The sequence below is a fragment of the Oncorhynchus keta genome, unplaced genomic scaffold (assembly GCF_023373465.1).
Source record: "Oncorhynchus keta strain PuntledgeMale-10-30-2019 unplaced genomic scaffold, Oket_V2 Un_contig_20533_pilon_pilon, whole genome shotgun sequence".
NCBI lineage: Eukaryota > Metazoa > Chordata > Actinopteri > Salmoniformes > Salmonidae > Oncorhynchus > Oncorhynchus keta.
This window is the reverse complement of record NW_026282064.1, coordinates 23,814-48,711: the sequence shown is the minus strand read 5'-3', so window position 1 is coordinate 48,711 and position 24,898 is coordinate 23,814. Positions and strand designations below refer to the sequence as shown.

General features: G+C 51.1%; 1 protein-coding gene and 1 long non-coding RNA gene across 5 annotated transcripts in view; both read left to right on the top strand.

The window, feature by feature from the left end:
- Window positions 1–24,898, top strand: part of LOC118383011 (trinucleotide repeat-containing gene 18 protein-like) — a gene marked incomplete at its 3' end in the record, with an annotated part of 118,421 nt that overhangs the window by 69,824 nt on the left and 23,699 nt on the right. The window contains exons 23-24 of the mRNA XM_052504810.1: window positions 8,884–9,060; window positions 9,155–9,348. Of these exons, the coding sequence (XP_052360770.1) occupies window positions 8,884–9,060; window positions 9,155–9,348 (371 nt within the window). The remainder of the gene's footprint in view (window positions 1–8,883; window positions 9,061–9,154; window positions 9,349–24,898) is intronic.
- On the top strand, window positions 1,201–3,052 carry LOC127920788 (uncharacterized). 4 transcript variants are annotated; one of them, XR_008107394.1, is made up of 3 exons: window positions 1,201–1,677; window positions 2,134–2,199; window positions 2,987–3,052. It is a non-coding gene; the product is annotated as an uncharacterized LOC127920788 (long non-coding RNA). The 4 variants fall into 4 exon arrangements; XR_008107396.1 differs by having other exon boundaries at window positions 2,167–2,199; window positions 2,888–3,014; XR_008107393.1 differs by having other exon boundaries at window positions 2,888–3,014.

Below are 24,898 nucleotides of genomic sequence, written 5' to 3'. Positions count from 1 at the left end.
ACACCTGTTTCTCATCATCACCTGTTGTGTTCAGTGAGTTAAGCAAAATTAAATATGCGATATTGAACTTTTTGGGCGAACCGACCAAATTCACATAAATTTTACTAGGCAAGTCAGTTAAGAACAAATTCTTATTGACGGCCTAGGAACAGTGGGTTAACTGCCTGTTCAGGGGCAGAACAACAGATTTGTACCATGTCAGCTCGGGGGTTTGAACTTGCAACCTTCTGGTTACTAGTCCAACACTCTAACCACTAGGCTACCCTGCCGCTCCATAGATCTGTCATTTATTTATTTTCACTTACTTACGAAAGTCAGTTAAAAACAAATTATTATTTTCTACGACAGCCTAGGATCAGGAATGACAGATTTGTACCATGTCCGCTCGGGGATTCGATCTTGCAACCTTCCGGTTACTAGTCCAACGCTCTAACCACTAGGCTAGTGGAATGGGGTAGATATTTTCTATGTGTGCTATTTCTATGTTGTATTGTATTGGTTTTATACACCAGCTGAAAATACAATATTTTATTGAAAAGCTTTTTCACAGTGGTTGGGGTGGCAGAGTAGCCTAGTGGTTAGAGTGTTGGGCTAGGAACCGGAAGGTTGCAAGTTCAAACCCCTGAGCTGACAAGGTACAAATCTGTCATTCTGCCCCTGAACAGGCAGTTAACCCACTTTTCCTAGGCCGTCATTGAAAATAAGAATTTGTTCTTAACTGACTTGCCTGGTTAAATAAAGGTACATTTTCAAAAAAAAAATTAAGACCATGATTGGTCACTGCTTGTTTTGTCACATAAACTGAAATTAGGCGAAATCTTCGAATTTTACCAACCAAAAAATTACGTACCGATTTCTGCATATTGCATTTTTTTAAAAGTGAAGTTTTACAGTATGCTACATCTAGTCGATGCTACATGGCTACGCTATAGGTAGCTGATACTAGCTGATACTACGACTAGGCTACATGGCTAAGCTACGCACGCTATAGCTAGCCGACGCTACGACTAAGCTACATGGCTAAGCTACGCAATAGCTAGCCGACCGACGCTACATGGCTAAGCTACATGGCTAAGCTACGCTAGCTAGCCGATGCTACGACTAAGCTACATGGCTAAGCTACGCTAGCCGATGCTAGGCTACTCCATACGCTGTCCTGCCTGAGGCCACACGCTTGTCACCTGTTGTGTAAGTAAGATGTCCCTACTCTCTCTGTGTCTCAGTGATGGTGCTAATGCTAATATGGACGCTCAAACTACTATTCGCCTGGCGGGATCTGGGGTTGAATATTCAGTCTCATGGACAATATTAATGTCAATATGAACGTTTGCTTCACAAATAGAACCTTTTGCTTGTGTTTCTGAGCTGTAGACATGCATCCTTCCTTCCTTCCTTTCCTTCCTAGTAAGGAATGATCTGACCAATCTGGTTAGACTTGGATTGACCCTCACATGCCACAAAATCTGCTTATTGTAAAGAAAATGTGAGTCCTCTCTGGTAGGGAGGAGTCAGATCAGTGATGACTCTCTGGTAGGGAGGAGTCAGATCAGTGATGACTCTCTGGTAGGGAGGAGTCAGGTCAGTGATGACTCTCTGGTAGGGAGGAGTCAGATCAGTGATGACTCTCTGGTAGGGAGGAGTCAGATCAGTGATGACTCTCTGGTAGGGAGGAGTCAGGTCAGTGATGACTCTCTGGCAGGGAGGAGTTAGGTCAGTGAGTCCTCTCTGGTAGGGAGGAGTCAGATCAGTGATGACTCTCTGGTAGGAGTCAGATCAGTGATGACTCTCTGGTAGGGAGGAGTCAGGTCAGTGATGACTCTCTGGTAGGGAGGAGTCAGATCAGTGATGACTCTGGTAGGGAGGAGTCAGATCAGTGATGACTCTCTGGTAGGGAGGAGTCAGATCAGTGATGACTCTCTGGTAGGGAGGAGTCAGGTCAGTGATGACTCTCTGGTAGGGAGGAGTCAGATCAGTGATGACTCTCTGGTAGGGAGGAGTCAGATCAGTGATGACTATCTGGTAGGGAGGAGTCAGATCAGTGAGTCCTCTCTGGTAGGGAGGAGTCAGGTCAGTGATGACTCTCTGCTAGGGAGGAGTCAGGTCAGTCAGTCCTCTCTGGTAGGGAGGAGTCAGATCAGTGATGACTCTCTGGTAGGGAGGAGTCAGATCAGTGAGTCCTCTCTGGTAGGGAGGAGTCAGGTCAGTAATGACTCTGGTAGGGAGGAGTCAGGTCAGTCAGTCCTCTCTGGTAGGGAGGAGTCAGATCAGTGATGACTCTCTGGTAGGGAGGAGTCAGATCAGTGATGACTCTCTGGTAGGGAGGAGTCAGGTCAGTGAGACTCCTGGTAGGGAGGAGTTAGGTCTCTCTGGTAGGGAGGAGTCAGATCAGTGATGACTCTCTGGTAGGGAGGAGTCAGATCAGTGATGACTCTCTGGTAGGGAGGAGTCAGGTCAGTGATGACTCTCTGGTAGGGAGGAGTCAGGTCAGTGATGACTCTCTGGTAGGGAGGAGTCAGATCAGTGATGACTCTCTGGTAGGGAGGAGTCAGGTCAGTGATGACTCTCTGGTAGGGAGGAGTCAGATCAGTGAGACTCTCTGGTAGGGAGGAGTCAGGTCAGTGATGACTCTGGTAGGGAGGAGTCAGATCAGTGATGACTCTCTGGTAGGGAGGAGTCAGATCAGTGAGTCCTCTCTGGTAGGGAGGAGTCAGGTCAGTGATGACTCTCTGGTAGGGAGGAGTCAGATCAGTGATGACTCTCTGGTAGGGAGGGTCAGTCTCTCTGGTAGGTCAGTGATGACTCTCTGGTAGGGAGGAGTCAGGTCAGTGATGACTCTCTGGTAGGGAGGAGTCAGGTCAGTGATGACTCTCTGGTAGGGAGGAGTCAGGTCAGTGATGACTCTCTGGTAGGGAGGAGTCAGATCAGTGATGACTCTCTGGTAGGGAGGAGTCAGATCAGTGATGACTCTCTGGTAGGGAGGAGTCAGGTCAGTGATGACTCTCTGGTAGGGAGGAGTCAGATCAGTGATGACTCTCTGGTAGGGAGGAGTCAGGTCAGTGAGTCCTCTCTGGTAGGGAGGAGTCAGGTCAGTGATGACTCTCTGGTAGGGAGGAGTCAGGTCAGTGATGACTCTCTGGTAGGGAGGAGTCAGATCAGTGAGTCCTCTCTGGTAGGGAGGAGTCAGGTCAGTGATGACTCTCTGGTAGGGAGGAGTCAGATCAGTGAGTCCTCTCTGGTAGGGAGGAGTCAGGTCAGTGAGTCCTCTCTGGTAGGGAGGAGTCAGGTCAGTGATGACTCTCTGGTAGGGAGGAGTCAGAGGAGTGAGGAAGGAAGGATGTGTTCTGTGCTGAGTGATTAACCAAATTTTGTCCGACGTCGGTTCAATTACTTGAATTCCATTTAGATCGGGTTTTTGTGAAATCAAATCATTCACGACAAAAATTAGGAAACTGTATTGGATGCTGGGTTGAAGGGAGTTGTAGTTCTCATTTAAGCAAATATTCGAACCTAGTTCAGTTCAGAAAAGTGGTAATTAACTACAATCCCATAATCCATTGCGGCAGTTTTTTTTCCTCAACTTGTCGCCTCCCTTCCCACCTTTCGGACAACAACTCCTCGTTATTAGGCCCGGAGACATGAGCATCTGGTCACATTATATACAGACCTCTGGACGGATAGACTGTTACGTCTGTCTGTTTCACTTCCTGTCTATCTACCTGTCTGTTTCTCTTCCTGTCTATTTCTCTACCTGTCTATTTCTCTTCCTGTCTATTTCTCTTCCTGTCTATCTACCTGTCTGTCTGTTTCTCTTCCTGTCTATCTACCTGTCTGTCTGTTTCACTTCCTGTCTGTTTCTCTTCCTGTCTATCTACCTGTCTGTCTGTTTCTCTTCCTGTCTATCTACCTGTCTGTCTGTTTCTCTTCCTGTCTGTTTCTCTTCCTGTCTGTCTGTTTCTCTTCCTGTCTGTCTGTTTCTCTTCCTGTCTGTTTCTCTTCCTGTCTGTCTGTTTCTCTTCCTGTCTATCTACCTGTCTGTCTGTTTCTCTTCCTGTCTGTCTGTTTCTCTTCCTGTCTATCTACCTGTCTGTCTGTTTCTCTTCCTGTCTGTTTCTCTTCCTGTCTGTTTCTCTTCCTGTCTGTCTGTTTCTCTTCCTGTCTGTCTACCTGTCTGTCTGTTTCTCTTCCTGTCTGTCTGTTTCTCTTCCTGTCTGTCTGTTTCTCTTCCTGTCTATCTTGTCTGTCTGTCTGCTCCTAACCCTTACTTCCCTCTAACCAATCACAGCTCTTCCTGTCTGTCTGTCTGTCTGTCTGTCTGTCTGTCTGTCTGTCTGTCTGTCTGTCTGTCTGTCTGCTCCTAACCCTTACTTCCCTCTAACCAATCACAGCTCATCCTGTCTACAGCCATGGTTCTAACTCCTAACCACTGGGCTGAGTCTCAATCCAGTAAGGTTCAGATGGCCCCCTATTCCCCATCTAGTGTACTACTATAGACCAGGTCCCATAGGGGTAGTGTACTACTATAGACCAGGTCCCATATTCCCCATCTAGGGGTACTAGTGTATAGACCAGGACCCCTATTCCCCATCTAGTGTACTACTATAGACCAGGACCCATAAAGGGGTAGTGTACTACTGTAGACCAGGTCCCATAGGGGTAGTGTACTACTGTAGACCAGGGCCCATAGGGGTAGTGTGTAGGGAATAGGGGTAGTGAATAGGGAATAGGGGTAGTGTGTTACTGTAGACCAGGTCCCATAGGGGTAGTGTACTACTGTAGACCAGGGCCCATAGGGGTAGTGTACTACTGTAGACCAGGGCCCAATAGGGGTAGTGTGTAGGGAATAGGGGTAGTGTATAGGGAATAGGGGTAGTGTACTACTGTAGACCAGGTCCCATAGGGGTAGTGTACTACTGTAGACCAGGTCCCATAGGGGTAGTGTACTACTGTAGACCAGGGCCCATAGGGGTAGTGTACTAGGGAAGGTCCCAGGGGTAGTGTACTACTATAGGGAATAGGGGTAGTGTACTAGGGACCAGGTATAGGGGTAGTGTAGGGAAGGGCCCATAGGGGTAGTGTATAGTAGAATAGGGGTAGTGTGTAGGGAATAGGGGTAGTGTATAGGGAATAGGGGTAGTGTAAGGGAATAGGGGTAGTGTATAGGGAATAGGGGTAGTGTGTAGGGAATAGGGGTAATAGGGGTAGTGTATAGGGAATAGGGGTAGTGTATAGGGAATAGGGGTAGTGTGTAGGGAATAGGGGTAGTGTGTAGGGAATAGGGGTAGTGTATAGGGAATAGGGGTAGTGTATAGGGAATAGGGGTAGTGTGTAGGGAATAGGGGTAGTGTGTAGGGAATAGGGGTAGTGTGTAGGGAATAGGGGTAGTGTGTAGGGAATAGGGGTAGTGTATAGGGAATAGGGGTAGTGTATAGGGAATAGGGGTAGTGTGTAGGGAATAGGGGTAGTGTGTAGGGAATAGGGGTAGTGTATAGGGAATAGGGGTAGTGTATAGGGAATAGGGGTAGTGTGTAGGGAATAGGGGTAGTGTGTAGGGAATAGGGGTAGTGTGTAGGGAATAGGGGTAGTGTGTAGGGAATAGGGGTAGTGTATAGGGAATAGGGGTAGTGTGTAGGGAATAGGGGTAGTGTATAGGGAATAGGGGTAGTGTATAGGGAATAGGGGTAGTGTATAGGGGTAGTGTATAGGGAATAGGGGTATAGTGTATAGGGGTGGTGTAAAGGGGTAGTGTGTAGGGAATAGGGGTATTGAATAGGGAATAGGGGTAGTGAATAGGGAATAGGGGTAGTGTGTAGGGAATAGGGGTAGTGAATAGGGAATAGGGGTAGTGTGTTGGGAATAGGGGTAGTGTGTTGGGAATAGGGGTAGTGTGTTGTGAATAGGGGTAGTGTGTAGGGAATAGGGGTAGTGTGTAGGGAATAGGGGTAGTGTATAGGGAATAGGGGTAGTGTATAGGGAATAGGGGTAGTGTATAGGGAATAGGGGTAGTGTATAGGGAATAGGGGTAGTGTATAGGGAATAGGGGTAGTGTGTAGGGAATAGGGGTAGTGTATAGGGAATAGGGGTAGTGTGTAGGGAATAGGGGTAGTGTATAGGGAATAGGGGTAGTGTATAGGGAATAGGGGTAGTGTATAGGGAATAGGGGTAGTGTGTAGGGAATAGTTGTGGTCTCCTATCCAGCCGTTTCAGACCTGTGGAGGGAAGGAAGGGAGCAACGAATTGGAACAAGACAGACCTGCCAGCACCCCTCTGATTGGCTCTGTTCTGTCTGTCTGTCTGCTAGACAGCTCTCTCTGTCTGTCTGCTAGACAGCTCTGTCTGTTCTGTCTGTCTGCCTGCCTGTCTGTCTGCTAGACAGTACTACCTGTCTGTCTGCTAGACAGTTCTGTCTGTCTGTTCTGTCTGCTAGACAGCTCTGTCTGTTCTGTCTGCCTGCCTGTCTGTCAGCTAGACAGTACTCTGTCTGTCTGTCTGTCTGTCTGTCTGTCTGTCTGTCTGTCTGCTCTGTTCTGTCTGTCTGTCTGTCTGCTAGACAGCTCTGTTCTGTCTGTCTGCAAGACAGCTCTGTTCTGTCTGTCTGCCTGCCTGTCTGTCTGCTAGACAGTACTACCTGTCTGTCTGTCTGTCTGTCTGTCTGTCTGTTCTGTCTGCTAGACAGCTCTGTCTGTTCTGTCTGCTAGACAGCTCTGTCTGTCTGTCTGTTCTGTCTGCTAGACAGCTCTGTCTGTATGTCTGTCTGCCTGCCTGTCTGTCTGCTAGACAGCTCTGTCTGTCTGTTCTGTCTGCTAGACAGCTCTGTCTGTCTGTCTGTTCTGTCTGCTAGACAGCTCTGTCTGTCTGCCTGCCTGTCTGTCTGCTAGACAGCTCTGTCTGTCTGTTCTGTCTGTCTGTCTGGTCTGTCTGTCTGGTCTGTCTGTCTGTCTGCTAACTGCAGAGGAATTGGGTACATTTCCCCCTCTCTCCCTTTCTCCCTCACCCCCCCTCTCTCCCTTTCTCCCTCACCCCCCCTCTCTCCCTTTCTCCCTCACCCCCCCCTCTCTCCCTTTCTCTCTCACCCCCTCACTCTCTCTCTCCCTCACCCCCTCTCCCTCACCCCCATCTTTCCCTCACCCCCATCTTTCCCTCACCCCCATCTTTCCCTCACCCTCTCTCTCTACCTCACCCCCCTCACCCTCTCTCTCTCTCTCACCCCCCCTCACCCTCTCTCCCCCCACCCCCCTCACCCTGTCTCTCCCTCACCCCCCCCCTCACCCCCTGTCTCTCCCTCACCCCCTCTCCCCCCTCTCTCTCCCTCACCCCCTCTCTCCCTCACCCCCTCTTTCCCTCACCCCCTCACCCCCTCTCTCCCTCTGTCTCCCCTCCCCCCTCTCTCCCTCACCCCCTCTCTCCTCACCCCTCTCTCCCTCACCCCCTCTTTCCCTCACCCCCTCACCCCCTCTCTCCCTCCCTCACCCTCTCTCCCTCACCCCCCTCTCTCCCTCACCCCCTCTTTCCCTCACCCCTCTCTCACCCCTCACCCCCTCTCACCCTCCTCTCTCCCTCACCCCCTCCCCTCACCCCCTCACCCTTCTCCTCCCTCTCATTCCCTCACCCCCTCCCTCACCCCTCATTCCCTCACCCCCCTCACCCTCCCCTCTCTCCCTCACCCCCTCATTCCCTCACCCCCTCACCCCTCACCCTCTCTCCCTCACCCCCCCTCTTTCCCTCACCCTCTCTCCCTCACCCCCCCCTCCTCCCCTCTCTCCCTCACCCCCATCTTTCCCTCACCCTCTCTCCCTCACCCCCATCTTTCCCTCACCCTCTCTCCCTCACCCCCATCTTTCCCTCACCCTCTCTCCCTCACCCCCATCTTTCCCTCACCCTCTCTCCCTCCCCCCATCTTTCCCTCACCCTCTCTCCCTCACCCCCATCTTTCCCTCACCCCCTCTTTCCCTCACAGTAATACTGACCCCATCTTTCCCTCACCCCCATCTTTCCCTCACCCTCTCTCCTCACCCCCATCTTTCCCTCACCCTCCTCCCTCACCCCCATCTTTCCCTCACCCCCCTCCCCTCCTCCCTCACTCCCCATCTTTCCCTCACCCCCCACCCTCTCTCTCTCTCTCCCTCACCCCCTCTCCCTCACCCCTCTCTCCTCTCCCTCACCCCCTCTCCCTCACCCCTCTCTCCCTCTCACCCTCTCTCTTCTCCCCTCACCCCTCTCCCTCACCCCCTCTCCCTCACCCCCCCTCACCCTCTCTCTCCCTCACCCCCTCTTTCCCTCTCCCTCCCTCACCCCCTCACCCTCTCCCTCCCTCACCCCCTCACCCTCTCCTCCCTCACCCCCTCACCCTCTCCCTCCCTCACCCCTTCCCCTCTCCCCCTCTCCCTCACCCCTCTCTCTCTCTCTCACCCCCTCACCCTCTCTCTCTCCTCTCTTCTCCCTCACCCCTCACCTTCTCTCTCTCTCTCCCTCACCCCCCCTCTTTCCCTCACCCCCCTAATACTGCAGTAATGCTACAGTGATACTACAGTAATGCTACAGTGATACTACAGTAATGCTGCAGTAATACTACAGTAATACTACAGTAATACTGCAGTAATGCTACAGTAATACTGGTGATACTGCAGTAATACTACAGTAATACTGCAGTAATGCTGCAGTAATACTGTAATACTGTGTGTGATACTACAGTAATACTGCAGTAATGTGGCAGTAATGCTACAGTGATACTACAGTAATACTGCAGTAATGTGGCAGTAATGCTACAGTGATACTACAGTAATACTACAGTAATACTACATTAATACTGCAGTAATACTACAGACAGACATACCTGATGTTTGAGTTCCACTGTGATCCTGAGAGTCAATAATCTCTCTGTCACAGAGTCCTCCACTGAGGAGGACGATGATGAGGAAGAGTCGTCGTGCTCTGAGGGGAGTGAGCTGGAGGAGAGTGGGTTGGGCCTGCTGGCCAGGTTCGCAGCCAGCGCCCTCCCGGTCAACCCCGCCCCCCTGCCCCGTCTCCACGACAACAAACACCGTAGCAGGCAAAGCATTCTGGGTAAGCAAGAGAGATTTGGACGTGTGAATTCCATTGTAACCTTGTCAGAGGTGTCGTTTACTACGTTTCTACCACCTGTGTGTGTGTCCTCTAGGTTCTGGTTCTGGTTCTGACCCGTGTGTGTGTCCTCTAGGTTCTGGTTCTGACCTGTGTGTGTGTCCTCTAGGTTCTGGTTCTGACCTGTGTGTGTGTCCTCTAGGTTCTGGTTCTGACCTGTGTGTGTGTCCTCTAGGTTCTGGTTCTGGTTCTGACCTGTGTGTGTGTCCTCTAGGTTCTGGTTCTGGTTCTGGTTCTGACCTGTGTGTGTGTCCTCTAGGTTCTGGTTCTGACCTGTGTGTGTGTCCTCTAGGTTCTGGTTCTGGTTCTGACCTGTGTGTGTGTGTGTCCTCTAGGTTCTCTAGGTTCTGGTTCTGGTTCTGACCTGTGTGTGTGTCCTCTAGGTTCTGGTTCTGACCTGTGTGTGTGTCCTCTAGGTTCTGGTTCTGACCTGTGTGTGTGTCCTCTAGGTTCTGGTTCTGGTTCTGACCTGTGTGTGTGTGTCCTCTAGGTTCTGGTTCTGGTTCTGACCTGTGTGTGTGTCCTCTAGGTTCTGGTTCTGGTTCTGACCTGTGTGTGTGTCCTCTAGGTTCTGGTTCTGGTTCTGACCTGTGTGTGTGTCCTCTAGGTTCTGGTTCTGACCTGTGTGTGTCCTCTAGGTTCTGGTTCTGTGTGTGTGTCCTCTAGGTTCTGGTTCTGGTTCTGACCTGTGTGTGTGTCCTCTAGGTTCTGGTTCTGACCTGTGTGTGTGTCCTCTAGGTTCTGGTTCTGACCTGTGTGTGTGTCCTCTAGGTTCTGGTTCTGGTTCTGACCTGTGTGTGTGTCCTCTCTGGTTCTGGTTCTGACCTGTGTTCTGGTTCTGGTTCTGGTTCTGACCTGTTCTGACCTGTGTGTGTGTCCTCTAGGTTCTGGTTCTGACCTGTGTGTGTGTGTCCTCTAGGTTCTGGTTCTGGTTCTGACCTGTGTGTGTGTCCTCTAGGTTCTGGTTCTGGTTCTGACCTGTGTGTGTGTCCTCTAGGTTCTGGTTGGTTCTGACCTGTGTGTGTGTCCTCTAGGTTCTGGTTCTGGTTCTGACCTGTGTGTGTGTCCTCTAGGTTCTGGTTCTGGTTCTGACCTGTGTGTGTGTCTAGGTTCTGGTTCTGGTTCTGACCTGTGTGTGTGTCCTCTGGTTCTGGTTCTGGTTCTGACCTGTGTGTGTGTCCTCTAGGTTCTGGTTCTGGTTCTGACCTGTGTGTGTCCTCTAGGTTCTGGTTCTGACCTGTTCTGACCTGTGTGTGTGTGTCCTCTAGGTTCTGGTTCTGGTTCTGACCTGTGTGTGTGTCCTCTAGGTTCTGGTTCTGACCTGTGTGTGTGTCCTCTAGGTTCTGGTTCTGACCTGTGTGTGTCCTCTAGGTTCTGGTTCTGACCTGTGTGTGTGTGTGTGTCCTCTAGGTTCTGGTTCTGACCTGTGTGTGTGTCCTCTAGGTTCTGGTTCTGACCTGACCTGTGTGTGTCCTCTAGGTTCTGGTTCTGGTTCTGACCTGTGTGTGTCCTCTAGGTTCTGGTTCTGGTTCTGACCTGTGTGTGTGTCCTCTAGGTTCTGGTTCTGACCTGTGTGTGTGTCCTCTAGGTTCTGGTTCTGACCTGTGTGTGTGTCCTGGTTCTGACCTGGTTCTGGTTCTGGTTCTGACCTGTGTGTGTGTCCTCTAGGTTCTGGTTCTGACCTGTGTGTGTGTCCTCTAGGTTCTGGTTCTGGTTCTGTGCCTTGTGTGTGTGTCCTCTAGGTTCTGGTTCTGGTTCTGACCTGTGTGTGTGTGTCCTCTAGGTTCTGGTTCTGACCTGTGTGTGTGTCCTCTAGGTTCTGGTTCTGACCTGTGTGTGTGTCCTCTAGGTTCTGGTTCTGACCTGTGTGTGTGTGTCCTCTAGGTTCTGGTTCTGACCTGTGTGTGTGTCCTCTAGGTTCTGGTTCTGACCTGTGTGTGTGTGTGTCCTCTAGGTTCTGGTTCTGACCTGTGTGTGTGTGTCCTCTAGGTTCTGGTTCTGACCTGTGTGTGTGTCCTCTAGGTTCTGGTTCTGACCTGTGTGTGTGTCCTCTAGGTTCTGGTTCTGACCTGTGTGTGTGTCCTCTAGGTTCTGGTTCTGACCTGTGTGTGTGTCCTCTAGGTTCTGGTTCTGACCTGTGTGTGTGTCCTCTAGGTTCTGGTTCTGACCTGTGTGTGTGTGTGTGTCCTCTAGGTTCTGGTTCTGACCTGTGTGTGTGTCCTCTAGGTTCTGGTTCTGACCTGTGTGTGTGTGTCCTCTAGGTTCTGGTTCTGACCTGTGTGTGTGTCCTCTAGGTTCTGGTTCTGGTGTCCTCTAGGTTCTGGTTCTGACCTGTCTGGTTCTGTGTGTGTGTCCTCTAGGTTCTGGTTCTGACCTGTGTGTGTGTCCTCTAGGTTCTGGTTCTGACCTGTGTGTGTGTGTGTGTGTCCTCTAGGTTCTGGTTCTGACCTGTGTGTGTGTCCTCTAGGTTCTGGTTCTGACCTGTGTGTGTGTGTGTCCTCTAGGTTCTGGTTCTGACCTGTGTGTGTGTGTCCTCTAGGTTCTGGTTCTGACCTGTGTGTGTGTCCTCTAGGTTCTGGTTCTGACCTGTGTGTGACTGGTTCTGTGTGTGTGTGTCCTCTAGGTTCTGGTTCTGACCTGTGTGTGTGTCCTCTAGGTTCTGGTTCTGACCTGTGTGTGTGTCCTCTAGGTTCTGGTTCTGACTGACCTGTGTGTGTGTCCTCTAGGTTCTGGTTCTGGTTCTGACCTGTGTGTGTGTCCTCTAGGTTCTGGTTCTGACCTGTGTGTGTGTGTGTGTGTGTGTGTGTCCTCTAGGTTCTGGTTCTGACCTGTGTGTGTGTCCTCTAGTGTCTGGTTCTGGTTCTGACCTGTGTGTGTGTCCTCTAGGTTCTGGTTCTGGTTCTGACCTGTGTGTGTGTCCTCTAGGTTCTGGTTCTGACCTGTGTGTGTGTCCTCTAGGTTCTGGTTCTGGTTCTGACCTGTGTGTGTGTGTCCTCTGGTTCTGGTTCTGACCTGTGTGTGTGTGTCCTCTAGGTTCTGGTTCTGACCTGTGTGTGTGTCCTCTAGGTTCTGGTTCTGACCTGTGTGTGTGTGTCCTCTAGGTTCTGGTTCTGACCTGTGTGTGTGTGTCCTCTAGGTTCTGGTTCTGACCTGTGTGTGTGTCCTCTAGGTTCTGGTTCTGACCTGTGTGTGTGTGTCCTCTAGGTTCTGGTTCTGACCTGTGTGTGTGTGTCCTCTAGGTTCTGGTTCTGACCTGTGTGTGTGTCCTCTAGGTTCTGGTTCTGGTTCTGACCTGTGTGTGTGTCCTCTAGGTTCTGGTTCTGACCTGTGTGTGTGTCCTCTAGGTTCTGGTTCTGGTTCTGACCTGTGTGTGTGTCCTCTAGGTTCTGGTTCTGGTTCTGACCTGTGTGTGTGTCCTCTAGGTTCTGGTTTTGGTTCTGACCTGTGTGTGTGTCCTCTAGGTTCTGGTTCTGGTTCTGACCTGTGTGTGTGTCCTCTAGGCTCTGGTTCTGGTTCTGACCTGTGTGTGTGTCCTCTAGGTTCTGGTTCTGGTTCTGACCTGTGTGTGTGTGTCCTCTAGGTTCTGGTTCTGGTTCTGACCTGTGTGTGTGTGTGTCCTCTAGGTTCTGGTCTGGTTCTGACCTGTGTGTGTGTCCTCTAGGTTCTGGTTCTGGTTCTGACCTGTGTGTGTGTCCTCTAGGTTCTGGTTCTGGTTCTGACCTGTGTGTGTGTGTCCTCTAGGTTCTGGTTCTGGTTGTGACCTGTGTGTGTGCTTCCTCTAGGTTCTGTTTCTGGTTCTGACCTGTGTGTGTGTCCTCTAGGTTCTGGTTCTGGTTCTGACCTGTGTGTGTGTCCTCTAGGTTCTGGTTCTGGTTCTGACCTGTGTGTGTGTCCTCTAGGTTCTGGTTCTGGTTCTGACCTGTGTGTGTGTCCTCTAGGTTCTGGTTCTGACCTGTGTGTGTGTCCTCTAAGTTCTGGTTCTGGTTCTGACCTGTGTGTGTGTCCTCTAGGTTCTGTTCTGGTTCTGACCTGTGTGTGTGTCTAGGTTCTGGTTCTGACCTGTGTGTGTGTCCTCTAGGGTCTGGTTCTGGTTCTGACCTGTGTGTGTGTCCTCTAGGTTCTGGTTCTGACCTGTGTGTGTGTGTGTCCTCTAGGTTCTGGTTCTGGTTCTGACCTGTGTGTGTGTCCTCTAGGTTCTGGTTCTGACCTGTGTGTGTGTGTGTGTGTCCTCTAGGTTCTGGTTCTGACCTGTGTGTGTGTCCTCTAGGTTCTGGTTCTGACCTGTGTGTGTGTGTCCTCTAGGTTCTGGTTCTGACCTGTGTGTGTGTGTCCTCTAGGTTCTGGTTCTGGTTCTGACCTGTGTGTGTGTCCTCTAGGTTCTGGTTCTGACCTGTGTGTGTGTCCTCTAGGTTCTGGTTCTGGTTCTGACCTGTGTGTGTGTCCTCTAGGTTCTGGTTCTGACCTGTGTGTGTGTGTGTCCTCTAGGTTCTGGTTCTGACCTGTGTGTGTGTCCTCTAGGTTCTGGTTCTGGTTCTGACCTGTGTGTGTGTCCTCTAGGTTCTGGTTCTGGTTCTGACCTGTGTGTGTGTCCTCTAGGTTCTGGTTCTGGTTCTGACCTGTGTGTGTGTCCTCTAGGTTCTGGTTCTGGTTCTGACCTGTGTGTGTGTCCTCTAGGTTCTGGTTCTGGTTCTGACCTGTGTGTGTGTCCTTCTGTTTCTGAGGTTCTGGTTCTGGTTCTGACCTGTGTGTGTGTCCTCTGGTTCTGACCTGGTTCTGGTTCTGGTTCTGACCTGTGTGTGTGTCCTCTAGGTTCTGGTTCTGGTTCTGACCTGTGTGTGTGTCCTCTAGGTTCTGGTTCTGACTGACCTGTGTGTGTGTCCTCTAGGTTCTGGTTCTGGTTCTGACCTGTGTGTGTGTCCTCTAGGTTCTGGTTCTGACCTGTGTGTGTGGTTCTGGTTCTGACCTGTGTGTGTGTGTCCTCTAGGTTCTGGTTCTGGTTCTGACCTGTGTGTGTGTCCTCTAGGTTCTGGTTCTGGTTCTGACCTGTGTGTGTGTCCTCTAGGTTCTGGTTCTGGTTCTGACCTGTGTGTGTGTCCTCTAGGTTCTGGTTCTGGTTCTGACCTGTGTGTGTGTCCTCTAGGTTCTGGTTCTGGTTCTGACCTGTGTGTGTGTGTGTCCTCTAGGTTCTGGTTCTGACCTGTGTGTGTGTCCTCTAGGTTCTGGTTCTGGTTCTGACTGGTTCTGGTTCTGACCTGTGTGTGTGTCCTCTAGGTTCTGGTTCTGGTTCTGACCTGTGTGTGTGTCCTCTAGGTTCTGGTTCTGGTTCTGACCTGTGTGTGTGTCCTCTAGGTTCTGGTTCTGGTTCTGACCTGTGTGTGTGTCCTCTAGGTTCTGGTTCTGGTTCTGACCTGTGTGTGTGTCCTCTAGGTTCTGGTTCTGGTTCTGACCTGTGTGTGTGTGGTTCCTGGTTCTGGTTCTGACCTGTGTGTGTGTCCTCTAGGTTCTGGTTCTGACCTGTGTGTGTGTCCTCTAGGTTCTGGTTCTGACCTGTGTGTGTGTCCTCTAGGTTCTGGTTCTGGTTCTGACCTGTGTGTGTGTCCTCTAGGTTCTGGTTCTGGTTCTGACCTGTGTGTGTGTCCTCTAGGTTCTGGTTCTGGTTCTGACCTGTGTGTGTGTCCTCTAGGTTCTGGTTCTGGTTCTGACCTGTGTGTGTGTCCTCTAGGTTCTGGTTCTGACCTGTGTGTGTGTGTGTCCTCCTGTGTGTGTGGTTCTGGTTCTGGTTCTGACCTGTGTGTGTGTGTCCTCTAGGTTCTGGTTCTGGTTCTGACCTGTGTGTGTGTCCTCTAGGTTCTGGTTCTGACCTGTGTGTGTGTGCCCTCTAGGTTCTGGTTCTGGTTCTGACCTGTGTGTGTGTGTCCTCTAGGTTCTGGTTCTGACCTGTGTGTGTGTGTGTCCTCTAGGTTCTGGTTCTGGTTCTGTGTGTGTGTCCTGGTTCTGGTTCTGACCTGTGTGTGTGTGTCCTCTAGGTTCTGGTTCTGACCTGTGTGTGTGTGTGTCCTCTAGGTTCTGGTTCTGGTTCTGACCTGTGTGTGTGTCCTCTAGGTTCTGGTTCTGACCTGTGTGTGTGTCCTCTAGGTTCTGGTTCTGGTTCTGACCTGTGTGTGTGTCCTCTAGGTTCTGGTTCTGGTTCTGACCTGTGTGTGTGTGTCCTCTTGGTTCTGGTTCTGGTTCTGACCTGTGTGTGTGTCCTCTAGGTTCTGGTTCTGGTTCTGACCCGTGTGTGTGTCCTCTAGGTTCTGGTTCTGGTTCTGACCTGTGTGTGTGTCCTCTAGGTTCTGGTTCTGGTTCTCACCTGTGTGTGTGTCCTCTAGGTTCTGGTTCTGACCTGTGTGTGTGTCCTCTAGGTTCTGGTTCTGACCTGTGTGTGTGTCCTCTAGGTTCTGGTTCTGACCTGTGTGTGTGTGTGTCCTCTAGGTTCTGGTTCTGACCTGTGTGTGTGTCCTCTAGGTTCTGGTTCTGGTTCTGACCTGTGTGTGTGTCCTCTAGGTTCTGGTTCTGGTTCTGACCTGTGTGTGTGTGTCCTCTAGGTTCTGGTTCTGGTTCTGACCTGTGTGTGTGTCCTCTATTTTGTGGTTCTGTTTCTGACCTGTGTGTGTGTCCTCTAGGTTCTGGTTCTGACCTGTGTGTGTGTCCTCTAGGTTCTGGTTCTGGTTCTGACCTGTGTGTGTGTCCTCTAGGTTCTGGTTCTGGTTCTGACCTGTGTGTGTGTCCTCTAGGTTCTGGTTCTGGTTCTGACCTGTGTGTGTGTGTCCTCTAGGTTCTGGTTCTGGTTCTGACCTGTGTGTGTGTCCTCTAGGTTCTGGTTCTGGTTCTGACCTGTGTGTGTCCTCTAGGTTCTGGTTCTGGTTCTGACCTGTGTGTGTGTGTCCTCTAGGTTCTGGTTCTGTTTCTGACCTGTGTGTGTGTCCTCTAGGTTCCGGTTCTGGTTCTGACCCGTGTGTGTGTCCTCTAGGTTCTGGTTCTGGTTCTGACCTGTGTGTGTGTCCTCTAGGTTCTGGTTCTGACCTGTGTTCTGGTTCTGACCTGTGTGTGTGTCCTCTAGGTTCTGGTTCTGGTTCTGACCTGTGTGTGTGTCCTCTAGGTTCTGGTTCTGGTTCTGACCTGTGTGTGTGTCCTCTAGGTTCTGGTTCTGACCTGTGTGTGTGTGTCCTCTAGGTTCTGGTTCTGGTTCTGACCTGTGTGTGTGTCCTCTAGGTTCTGGTTCTGACCTGTGTGTGTGTGTGTGTGTGTCCTCTAGGTTCTGGTTCTGACCTGTGTGTGTGTGTGTCCTCTAGGTTCTGGTTCTGACCTGTGTGTGTGTCCTCTAGGTTCTGGTTCTGGTTCTGACCTGTGTGTGTGTCCTCTAGGTTCTGGTTCTGGTTCTGACCTGTGTGTGTGTCCTCTAGGTTCTGGTTCTGGTTCTGACCTGTGTGTGTGTGTCCTCTAGGTTCTGGTTCTGTTTCTGACCTGTGTGTGTGTCCTCTAGGTTCTGGTTCTGACCTGTGTGTGTGTCCTCTAGGTTCTGGTTCTGGTTCTGACCTGTGTGTGTGTCCTCTAGGTTCTGGTTCTGGTTCTGACCTGTGTGTGTGTCCTCTAGGTTCTGGTTCTGGTTCTGACCTGTGTGTGTGTGTCCTCTAGGTTCTGGTTATGGTTCTGACCTGTGTGTGTGTCCTCTAGGTTATGGTTCTGGTTCTGACCTGTGTGTGTGTCCTCTAGGTTCTGGTTCTGGTTCTGACCTGTGTGTGTGTCTTCTAGGTTCTGGTTCTGTTTCTGACCTGTGTGTGTGTCCTCTAGGTTCTGGTTCTGGTTCTGACCCGTGTGTGTGTCCTCTAGGTTCTGGTTCTGGTTCTGACCCGTGTGTGTGTCCTCTAGGTTCTGGTTCTGGTTCTGACCTGTGTTCTGGTTCTGACCTGTGTGTGTGTCCTCTAGGTTCTGGTTCTGGTTCTGACCTGTGTGTGTGTCCTCTAGGTTCTGGTTCTGGTTCTGACCTGTGTTAGTGTGTCCTCTAGGTTCTGGTTCTGACCTGTGTGTGTGTGTCCTCTAGGTTCTGGTTCTGGTTCTGACCTGTGTGTGTGTCCTCTAGGTTCTGGTTCTGACCTGTGTGTGTGTGTCCTCTAGGTTCTGGTTCTGACCTGTGTGTGTGTGTGTGTCCTCTAGGTTCTGGTTCTGACCTGTGTGTGTGTCCTCTAGGTTCTGGTTCTGACCTGTGTGTGTGTGTCCTCTAGGTTCTGGTTCTGACCTGTGTGTGTGTCCTCTAGGTTCTGGTTCTGGTTCTGACCTGTGTGTGTGTCCTCTAGGTTCTGGTTCTGGTTCTGACCTGTGTGTGTGTGTCCTCTAGGTTCTGGTTCTGACCTGTGTGTGTGTCCTCTAGGTTCTGGTTCTGGTTCTGACCCGTGTGTGTGTCCTCTAGGTTCTGGTTCTGGTTCTGACCTGTGTGTGTGTGTGTGTCCTCTAGGTTCTGGTTCTGGTTCTGACCTGTGTGTGTGTGTCCTCTAGGTTCTGGTTCTGGTTCTGACCTGTGTGTGTGTGTCCTCTAGGTTCTGGTTCTGACCTGTGTGTGTGTGTGTGTCCTCTAGGTTCTGGTTCTGGTTCTGACCTGTGTGTGTGTGTGTCCTCTAGGTTCTGGTTCTGACCTGTGTGTGTGTCCTCTAGGTTCTGGTTCTGGTTCTGACCTGTGTGTGTGTCCTCTAGGTTCTGGTTCTGGTTCTGACCTGTGTGTGTGTGTGTCCTCTAGGTTCTGGTTCTGGTTCTGACCTGTGTGTGTGTGTGTCCTCTAGGTTCTGGTTCTGACCTGTGTGTGTGTCCTCTAGGTTCTGGTTCTGACCTGTGTGTGTGTCCTCTAGGTTCTGGTTCTGGTTCTGACCTGTGTGTGTGTCCTCTAGGTTCTGGTTCTGACCTGTGTGTGTGTCCTCTAGGTTCTGGTTCTGGTTCTGACCTGTGTGTGTGTCCTCTAGGTTCTGGTTCTGACCTGTGTGTGTGTCCTCTAGGTTCTGGTTCTGGTTCTGACCTGTGTGTGTGTCCTCTAGGTTCTGGTTCTGGTTCTGACCTGTGTGTGTGTGTGTCCTCTAGGTTCTGGTTCTGGTTCTGACCTGTGTGTGTGTCCTCTAGGTTCTGGTTCTGACCTGTGTGTGTGTCCTCTAGGTTCTGGTTCTGGTTCTGACCTGTGTGTGTGTCCTCTAGGTTCTGGTTCTGACCTGTGTGTGTGTCCTCTAGGTTCTGGTTCTGACCTGTGTGTGTGTGTCCTCTAGGTTCTGGTTCTGACCTGTGTGTGTGTGTCCTCTAGGTTCTGGTTCTGGTTCTGACCTGTGTGTGTGTCCTCTAGGTTCTGGTTCTGGTTCTGACCTGTGTGTGTGTCCTCTAGGTTCTGGTTCTGACCTGTGTGTGTGTCCTCTAGGTTCTGGTTCTGGTTCTGACCTGTGTGTGTGTGTCCTCTAGGTTCTGGTTCTGACCTGTGTGTGTGTGTGTCCTCTAGGTTCTGGTTCTGGTTCTGACCTGTGTGTGTGTCCTCTAGGTTCTGGTTCTGGTTCTGACCCGTGTGTGTGTCCTCTAGGTTCTGGTTCTGGTTCTGACCTGTGTGTGTGTGTGTCCTCTAGGTTCTGGTTCTGGTTCTGACCTGTGTGTGTGTCCTCTAGGTTCTGGTTCTGGTTCTGACCTGTGTGTGTGTGTGTGTCCTCTAGGTTCTGGTTCTGGTTCTGACCTGTGTGTGTGTCCTCTAGGTTCTGGTTCTGACCTGTGTGTGTGTCCTCTAGGTTCTGGTTCTGGTTCTGACCTGTGTGTGTGTCCTCTAGGTTCTGGTTCTGGTTCTGACCCGTGTGTGTGTCCTCTAGGTTCTGGTTCTGACCTGTGTGTGTGTCCTTTAGGTTCTGGTTCTGGTTCTGACCCGTGTGTGTGTCCTCTAGGTTCTGGTTCTGGTTCTGACCCGTGTGTGTGTCCTCTAGGTTCTGGTTCTGACCCGTGTGTGTGTCCTCTAGGTTCTGGTTCTGGTTCTGACCTGTGTGTGTGTCCTCTAGGTTCTGGTTCTGGTTCTGACCTGTGTGTGTGTCCTCTAGGTTCTGGTTCTGGTTCTGACCTGTGTGTGTGTCCTCTAGGTTCTGGTTCTGGTTCTGACCTGTGTGTGTGTCCTCTAGGTTCTGGTTCTGACCTGTGTGTGTGTCTAGGTTCCTCTAGGTTCTGGTTCTGGTTCTGACCTGTGTGTGTGTCCTCTAGGTTCTGGTTCTGGTTCTGACCTGTGTGTGTCCTCTAGGTTCTGGTTCTGACCTGTGTGTGTGTCCTCTAGGTTCTGGTTCTGGTTCTGACCTGTGTGTGTGTCCTCTAGGTTCTGGTTCTGGTTCTGTGTGTGTGTGTCCTCTAGGTTCTGGTTCTGACCTGTGTGTGTGTCCTCTAGGTTCTGGTTCTGGTTCTGACCTGTGTGTGTGTCCTCTAGGTTCTGGTTCTGGTTCTGACCTGTGTGTGTGTCCTCTAGGTTCTGGTTCTGGTTCTGACCTGTGTGTGTGTCCTCTAGGTTCTGGTTCTGGTTCTGACCTGTGTGTGTGTCCTCTAGGTTCTGGTTCTGGTTCTGACCTGTGTGTGTCCTCTAGGTTCTGGTTCTGGTTCTGACCTGTGTGTGTGTCCTCTGGTTCTGGTTCTGACCTGTGTGTGTGTCCTCTGGTTCTGGTTCTGACCTGTGTGTGTGTCCTCTAGGTTCTGGTTCTGACCTGTGTGTGTGTCCTCTAGGTTCTGGTTCTGGTTCTGACCTGTGTGTGTGTCCTCTAGGTTCTGGTTCTGACCTGTGTGTGTGTCCTCTAGGTTCTGGTTCTGACCTGTGTGTGTGTCCTCTAGGTTCTGGTTCTGGTTCTGACCCGTGTGTGTGTCCTCTAGGTTCTGGTTCTGGTTCTGACCTGGTTCTGGTTCTGGTTCTGTGTGTGTGTGTCCTCTAGGTTCTGGTTCTGGTTCTGACCTGTGTGTGTGTCCTCTAGGTTCTGGTTCTGGTTCTGACCTGTGTGTGTGTCCTCTAGGTTCTGGTTCTGGTTCTGACCTGTGTGTGTGTCCTCTAGGTTCTGGTTCTGGTTCTGACCTGTGTGTGTGTCCTCTAGGTTCTGGTTCTGACCTGTGTGTGTGTCCTCTAGGTTCTGGTTCTGACCTGTGTGTGTGTCCTCTAGGTTCTGGTTCTGGTTCTGACCTGTGTGTGTGTCCTCTAGGTTCTGGTTCTGGTTCTGACCTGACCTGTGTGTGTCCTCTAGGTTCTGGTTCTGGTTCTGACCTGTGTGTGTGTCCTCTAGGTTCTGGTTCTGACCTGTGTGTGTGTCCTCTAGGTTCTGGTTCTGGTTCTGACCTGGTTCTGGTTCTGGTTCTGACCTGTGTGTGTGTCCTCTAGGTTCTGGTTCTGACCTGACCTGTGTGTGTCCTCTAGGTTCTGGTTCTGACCTGTGTGTGTGTCCTCTAGGTTCTGGTTCTGGTTCTGACCTGTGTGTGTGTCCTCTAGGTTCTGGTTCTGGTTCTGACCTGTGTGTGTGTGTCCTCTAGGTTCTGGTTCTGGTTCTGACCTGTGTGTGTGTCCTCTAGGTTCTGGTTCTGACCTGACTGGTTCTGTGTGTGTGTCCTCTTCTGGTTCTGGTTCTGACCTGTGTGTGTGTCCTCTAGGTTCTGGTTCTGGTTCTGACCTGTGTGTGTGTCCTCTAGGTTCTGGTTCTGACCTGTGTGTGTGTCCTCTAGGTTCTGGTTCTGGTTCTGACCTGTGTGTGTGTCCTCTAGGTTCTGGTTCTGACCTGTGTGTGTGTCCTCTAGGTTCTGGTTCTGGTTCTGACCTGTGTGTGTGTCCTCTAGGTTCTGGTTCTGACCTGTGTGTGTGTCCTCTAGGTTCTGGTTCTGGTTCTGACCTGTGTGTGTGTCCTCTAGGTTCTGGTTCTGGTTCTGACCTGTGTGTGTGTCCTCTAGGTTCTGGTTCTGACCTGTGTGTGTGTCCTCTAGGTTCTGGTTCTGGTTCTGACCTGTGTGTGTGTCCTCTAGGTTCTGGTTCTGGTTCTGACCTGTGTGTGTGTCCTCTAGGTTCTGGTTCTGGTTCTGACCTGACCTGTGTGTGTCCTCTAGGTTCTGGTTCTGGTTCTGACCTGTGTGTGTGTCCTCTAGGTTCTGGTTCTGACCTGTGTGTGTCCTCCTGGTTCTGTCCTTCTTCTGGTTCTGGTTCTGACCTGTGTGTGTGTCCTCTAGGTTCTGGTTCTGACCTGTGTGTGTGTCCTCTAGGTTCTGGTTCTGACCTGTGTGTGTGTCCTCTAGGTTCTGGTTCTGGTTCTGTGTGTGTGTCCTCTAGGTTCTGGTTCTGACCTGTGTGTGTGTCCTCTAGGTTCTGGTTCTGACCTGTGTGTGTGTCCTCTAGGTTCTGGTTCTGACCTGTGTGTGTGTGTCCTCTAGGTTCTGGTTCTGGTTCTGACCTGTGTGTGTCCTCTAGTCTGGTTCTGACCTGTGTGTGGTTCTGGTTCTGACCTGTGTGTGTGTCCTCTAGGTTCTGGTTCTGACCTGTGTTTGTGTCCTCTAGGTTCTGGTTCTGGTTCTGACCTGTGTGTGTGTCCTCTAGGTTCTGGTTCTGGTTCTGACCTGTGTGTGTGTCCTCTAGGTTCTGGTTCTGGTTCTGACCTGTGTGTGTGTCCTCTAGGTTCTGGTTCTGGTTCTGACCTGTGTGTGTGTCCTCTAGGTTCTGGTTCTGACCTGTGTGTGTGTCCTCTAGGTTCTGGTTCTGGTTCTGACCTGTGTGTGTGTCCTCTAGGTTCTGGTTCTGGTTCTGACCTGTGTGTGTGTCCTCTAGGTTCTGGTTCTGACCTGTGTGTGTGTCCTCTAGGTTCTGGTTCTGACCTGTGTGTGTGTCCTCTAGGTTCTGGTTCTGGTTCTGACCTGTGTGTGTGTCCTCTAGGTTCTGGTTCTGGTTCTGACCTGTGTGTGTGTCCTCTAGGTTCTGGTTCTGGTTCCTGTGTGTGTGTGTGTCCTCTAGGTTCTGGTTCTGACCTGTGTGTGTGTCCTCTAGGTTCTGGTTCTGACCTGTGTGTGTGTCCTCTAGGTTCTGGTTCTGGTTCTGACCTGTGTGTGTGTCCTCTAGGTTCTGGTTCTGGTTCTGACCTGTGTGTGTGTCCTCTAGGTTCTGGTTCTGGTTCTGACCTGTGTGTGTGTGGTTCTGGTTCTGGTTCTGACCTGTGGTTCTCTAGGTTCTGGTTCTGACCTGTGTGTGTGTCCTCTAGGTTCTGGTTCTGGTTCTGACCTGTGTGTGTGTCCTCTAGGTTCTGGTTCTGGTTCTGTGTCCTGACCTGTGTGTGTCCTCTAGGTTCTGGTTCTGGTTCTGACCTGTGTGTCCTCTAGGTGTCCTCTAGGTTCTGGTTCTGACCTGTGTTCTGGTTCTGGTTCTGACCTGTGTGTGTGTCCTCTAGGTTCTGGTTCTGGTTCTGACCTGTGTGTGTGTCCTCTAGGTTCTGGTTCTGGTTCTGACCTGTGTGTGTGTCCTCTAGGTTCTGGTTCTGACCTGTGTGTGTGTCCTCTAGGTTCTGGTTCTGGTTCTGACCTGTGTGTGTGTCCTCTAGGTTCTGGTTCTGGTTCTGACCTGTGTGTGTGTCCTCTAGGTTCTGGTTCTGGTTCTGACCTGTGTGTGTGTCCTCTAGGTTCTGGTTCTGGTTCTGACCTGTGTGTGTGTCCTCTAGGTTCTGGTTCTGACCTGTGTGTGTGTCCTCTTCTGGTTCTGGTTCTGGTTCTGGTTCTGACCTGTGTGTGTGTCCTCTAGGTTCTGGTTCTGACCTGTGTGTGTGTCCTCTAGGTTCTGGTTCTGACCTGTGTGTGTGTCCTCTAGGTTCTGGTTCTGGTTCTGACCTGTGTGTGTGTCCTCTAGGTTCTGGTTCTGACCTGTGTGTGTGTCCTCTAGGTTCTGGTTCTGACCTGTGTGTGTGTCCTCTAGGTTCTGGTTCTGGTTCTGACCTGTGTGTGTGTCCTCTGGTTCTGGTTCTGACCTGTGTGTGTGTCCTCTAGGTTCTGGTTCTGGTTCTGACCTGTGTGTGTCCTCTAGGTTCTGGTTCTGACCCTGTGTGTGTGTCCTCTAGGTTCTGGTTCTGACCTGTGTGTGTGTCCTCTAGGTTCTGGTTCTGGTTCTGACCTGTGTGTGTGTCCTCTAGGTTCTGGTTCTGGTTCTGACCTGTGTGTGTGTCCTCTAGGTTCTGGTTCTGACCTGTGTGTGTGTCCTCTAGGTTCTGGTTCTGGTTCTGACCTGTGTTCTGTGTGTGTGTGTGTCCTCTAGGTTCTGGTTCTGGTTCTGACCTGTGTGTGTGTCCTCTAGGTTCTGGTTCTGGTTCAGACCTGTGTGTGTGTCCTCTAGGTTCTGGTTCTGGTTCTGACCTGTGTGTGTGTCCTCTAGGTTCTGGTTCTGGTTCTGACCTGTGTGTGTGTCCTCTAGGTTCTGGTTCTGGTTCTGACCTGTGTGTGTGTCCTCTAGGTTCTGGTTCTGACCTGTGTGTGTGTCCTCTAGGTTCTGGTTCTGACCTGTGTGTGTGTCCTCTAGGTTCTGGTTCTGGTTCTGACCTGTGTGTGTGTCCTCTAGGTTCTGGTTCTGGTTCTGACCTGTGTGTGTGTCCTCTAGGTTCTGGTTCTGGTTCTGACCGGTTCTGTGTGTGTGTGTCCTCTAGGTTCTGGTTCTGGTTCTGACCTGTGTGTGTGTCCTCTAGGTTCTGGTTCTGGTTCTGGTTCTGACCTGTGTGTGTGTCCTCTAGGTTCTGGTTCTGGTTCTGACCTGTGTGTGTGTCCTCTAGGTTCTGGTTCTGGTTCTGACCTGTGTGTGTGTCCTCTAGGTTCTGGTTCTGGTTCTGACCTGTGTGTGTGTCCTCTAGGTTCTGGTTCTGGTTCTGACCTGTGTGTGTGTCCTCTAGGTTCTGGTTCTGGTTCTGACCTGTGTGTGTGTCCTCTAGGTTCTGGTTCTGACCTGACCTGTGTGTGTCCTCTAGGTTCTGGTTCTGGTTCTGACCTGTGTGTGTGTGTGTCCTCTAGGTTCTGGTTCTGGTTCTGACCTGTGTGTGTGTGTGTCTAGGTTCTGGTTCTGGTTCTGACCTGTGTGTGTCCTCTAGGTTCTGGTTCTGGTTCCTGGTTCTGGTTCTGACCTGTGTGTGTGTCCTCTAGGTTCTGGTTCTGACCTGTGTGTGTGTCCTCTAGGTTCTGGTTCTGGTTCTGACCTGTGTGTGTGTCCTCTAGGTTCTGGTTCTGGTTCTGACCTGTGTGTGTGTCCTCTAGGTTCTGGTTCTGGTTCTGACCTGTGTGTGTGTCCTCTAGGTTCTGTTCTGGTTCTGACCTGTAGTGTCCTCTGGTTCTGGTTCTGACCTGTGTGTGGTTCTGGTGTGTCCTCTAGGTTCTGGTTCTGGTTCTGACCTGTGTGTGTGTCCTCTAGGTTCTGGTTCTGACCTGTGTGTGTGTGTGTTCTGGTGTGTGTGTGTCCTCTAGGTTCTGGTTCTGGTTCTGACCTGTGTGTGTGTGTGTCCTCTAGGTTCTGGTTCTGGTTCTGACCTGTGTGTGTGTCCTCTAGGCTCTGGTTCTGGTTCTGACCTGTGTGTGTGTCCTCTAGGTTCTGGTTCTGACCTGTGTGTGTGTGTCCTCTAGGTTCTGGTTCTGACCTGTGTGTGTGTCCTCTAGGTTCTGGTTCTGGTTCTGACCTGTGTGTGTGTGTGTCCTCTAGGTTCTGGTTCTGGTTCTGACCTGTGTGTGTGTGTCCTCTAGGTTCTGGTTCTGACCTGTGTGTGTGTCCTCTAGG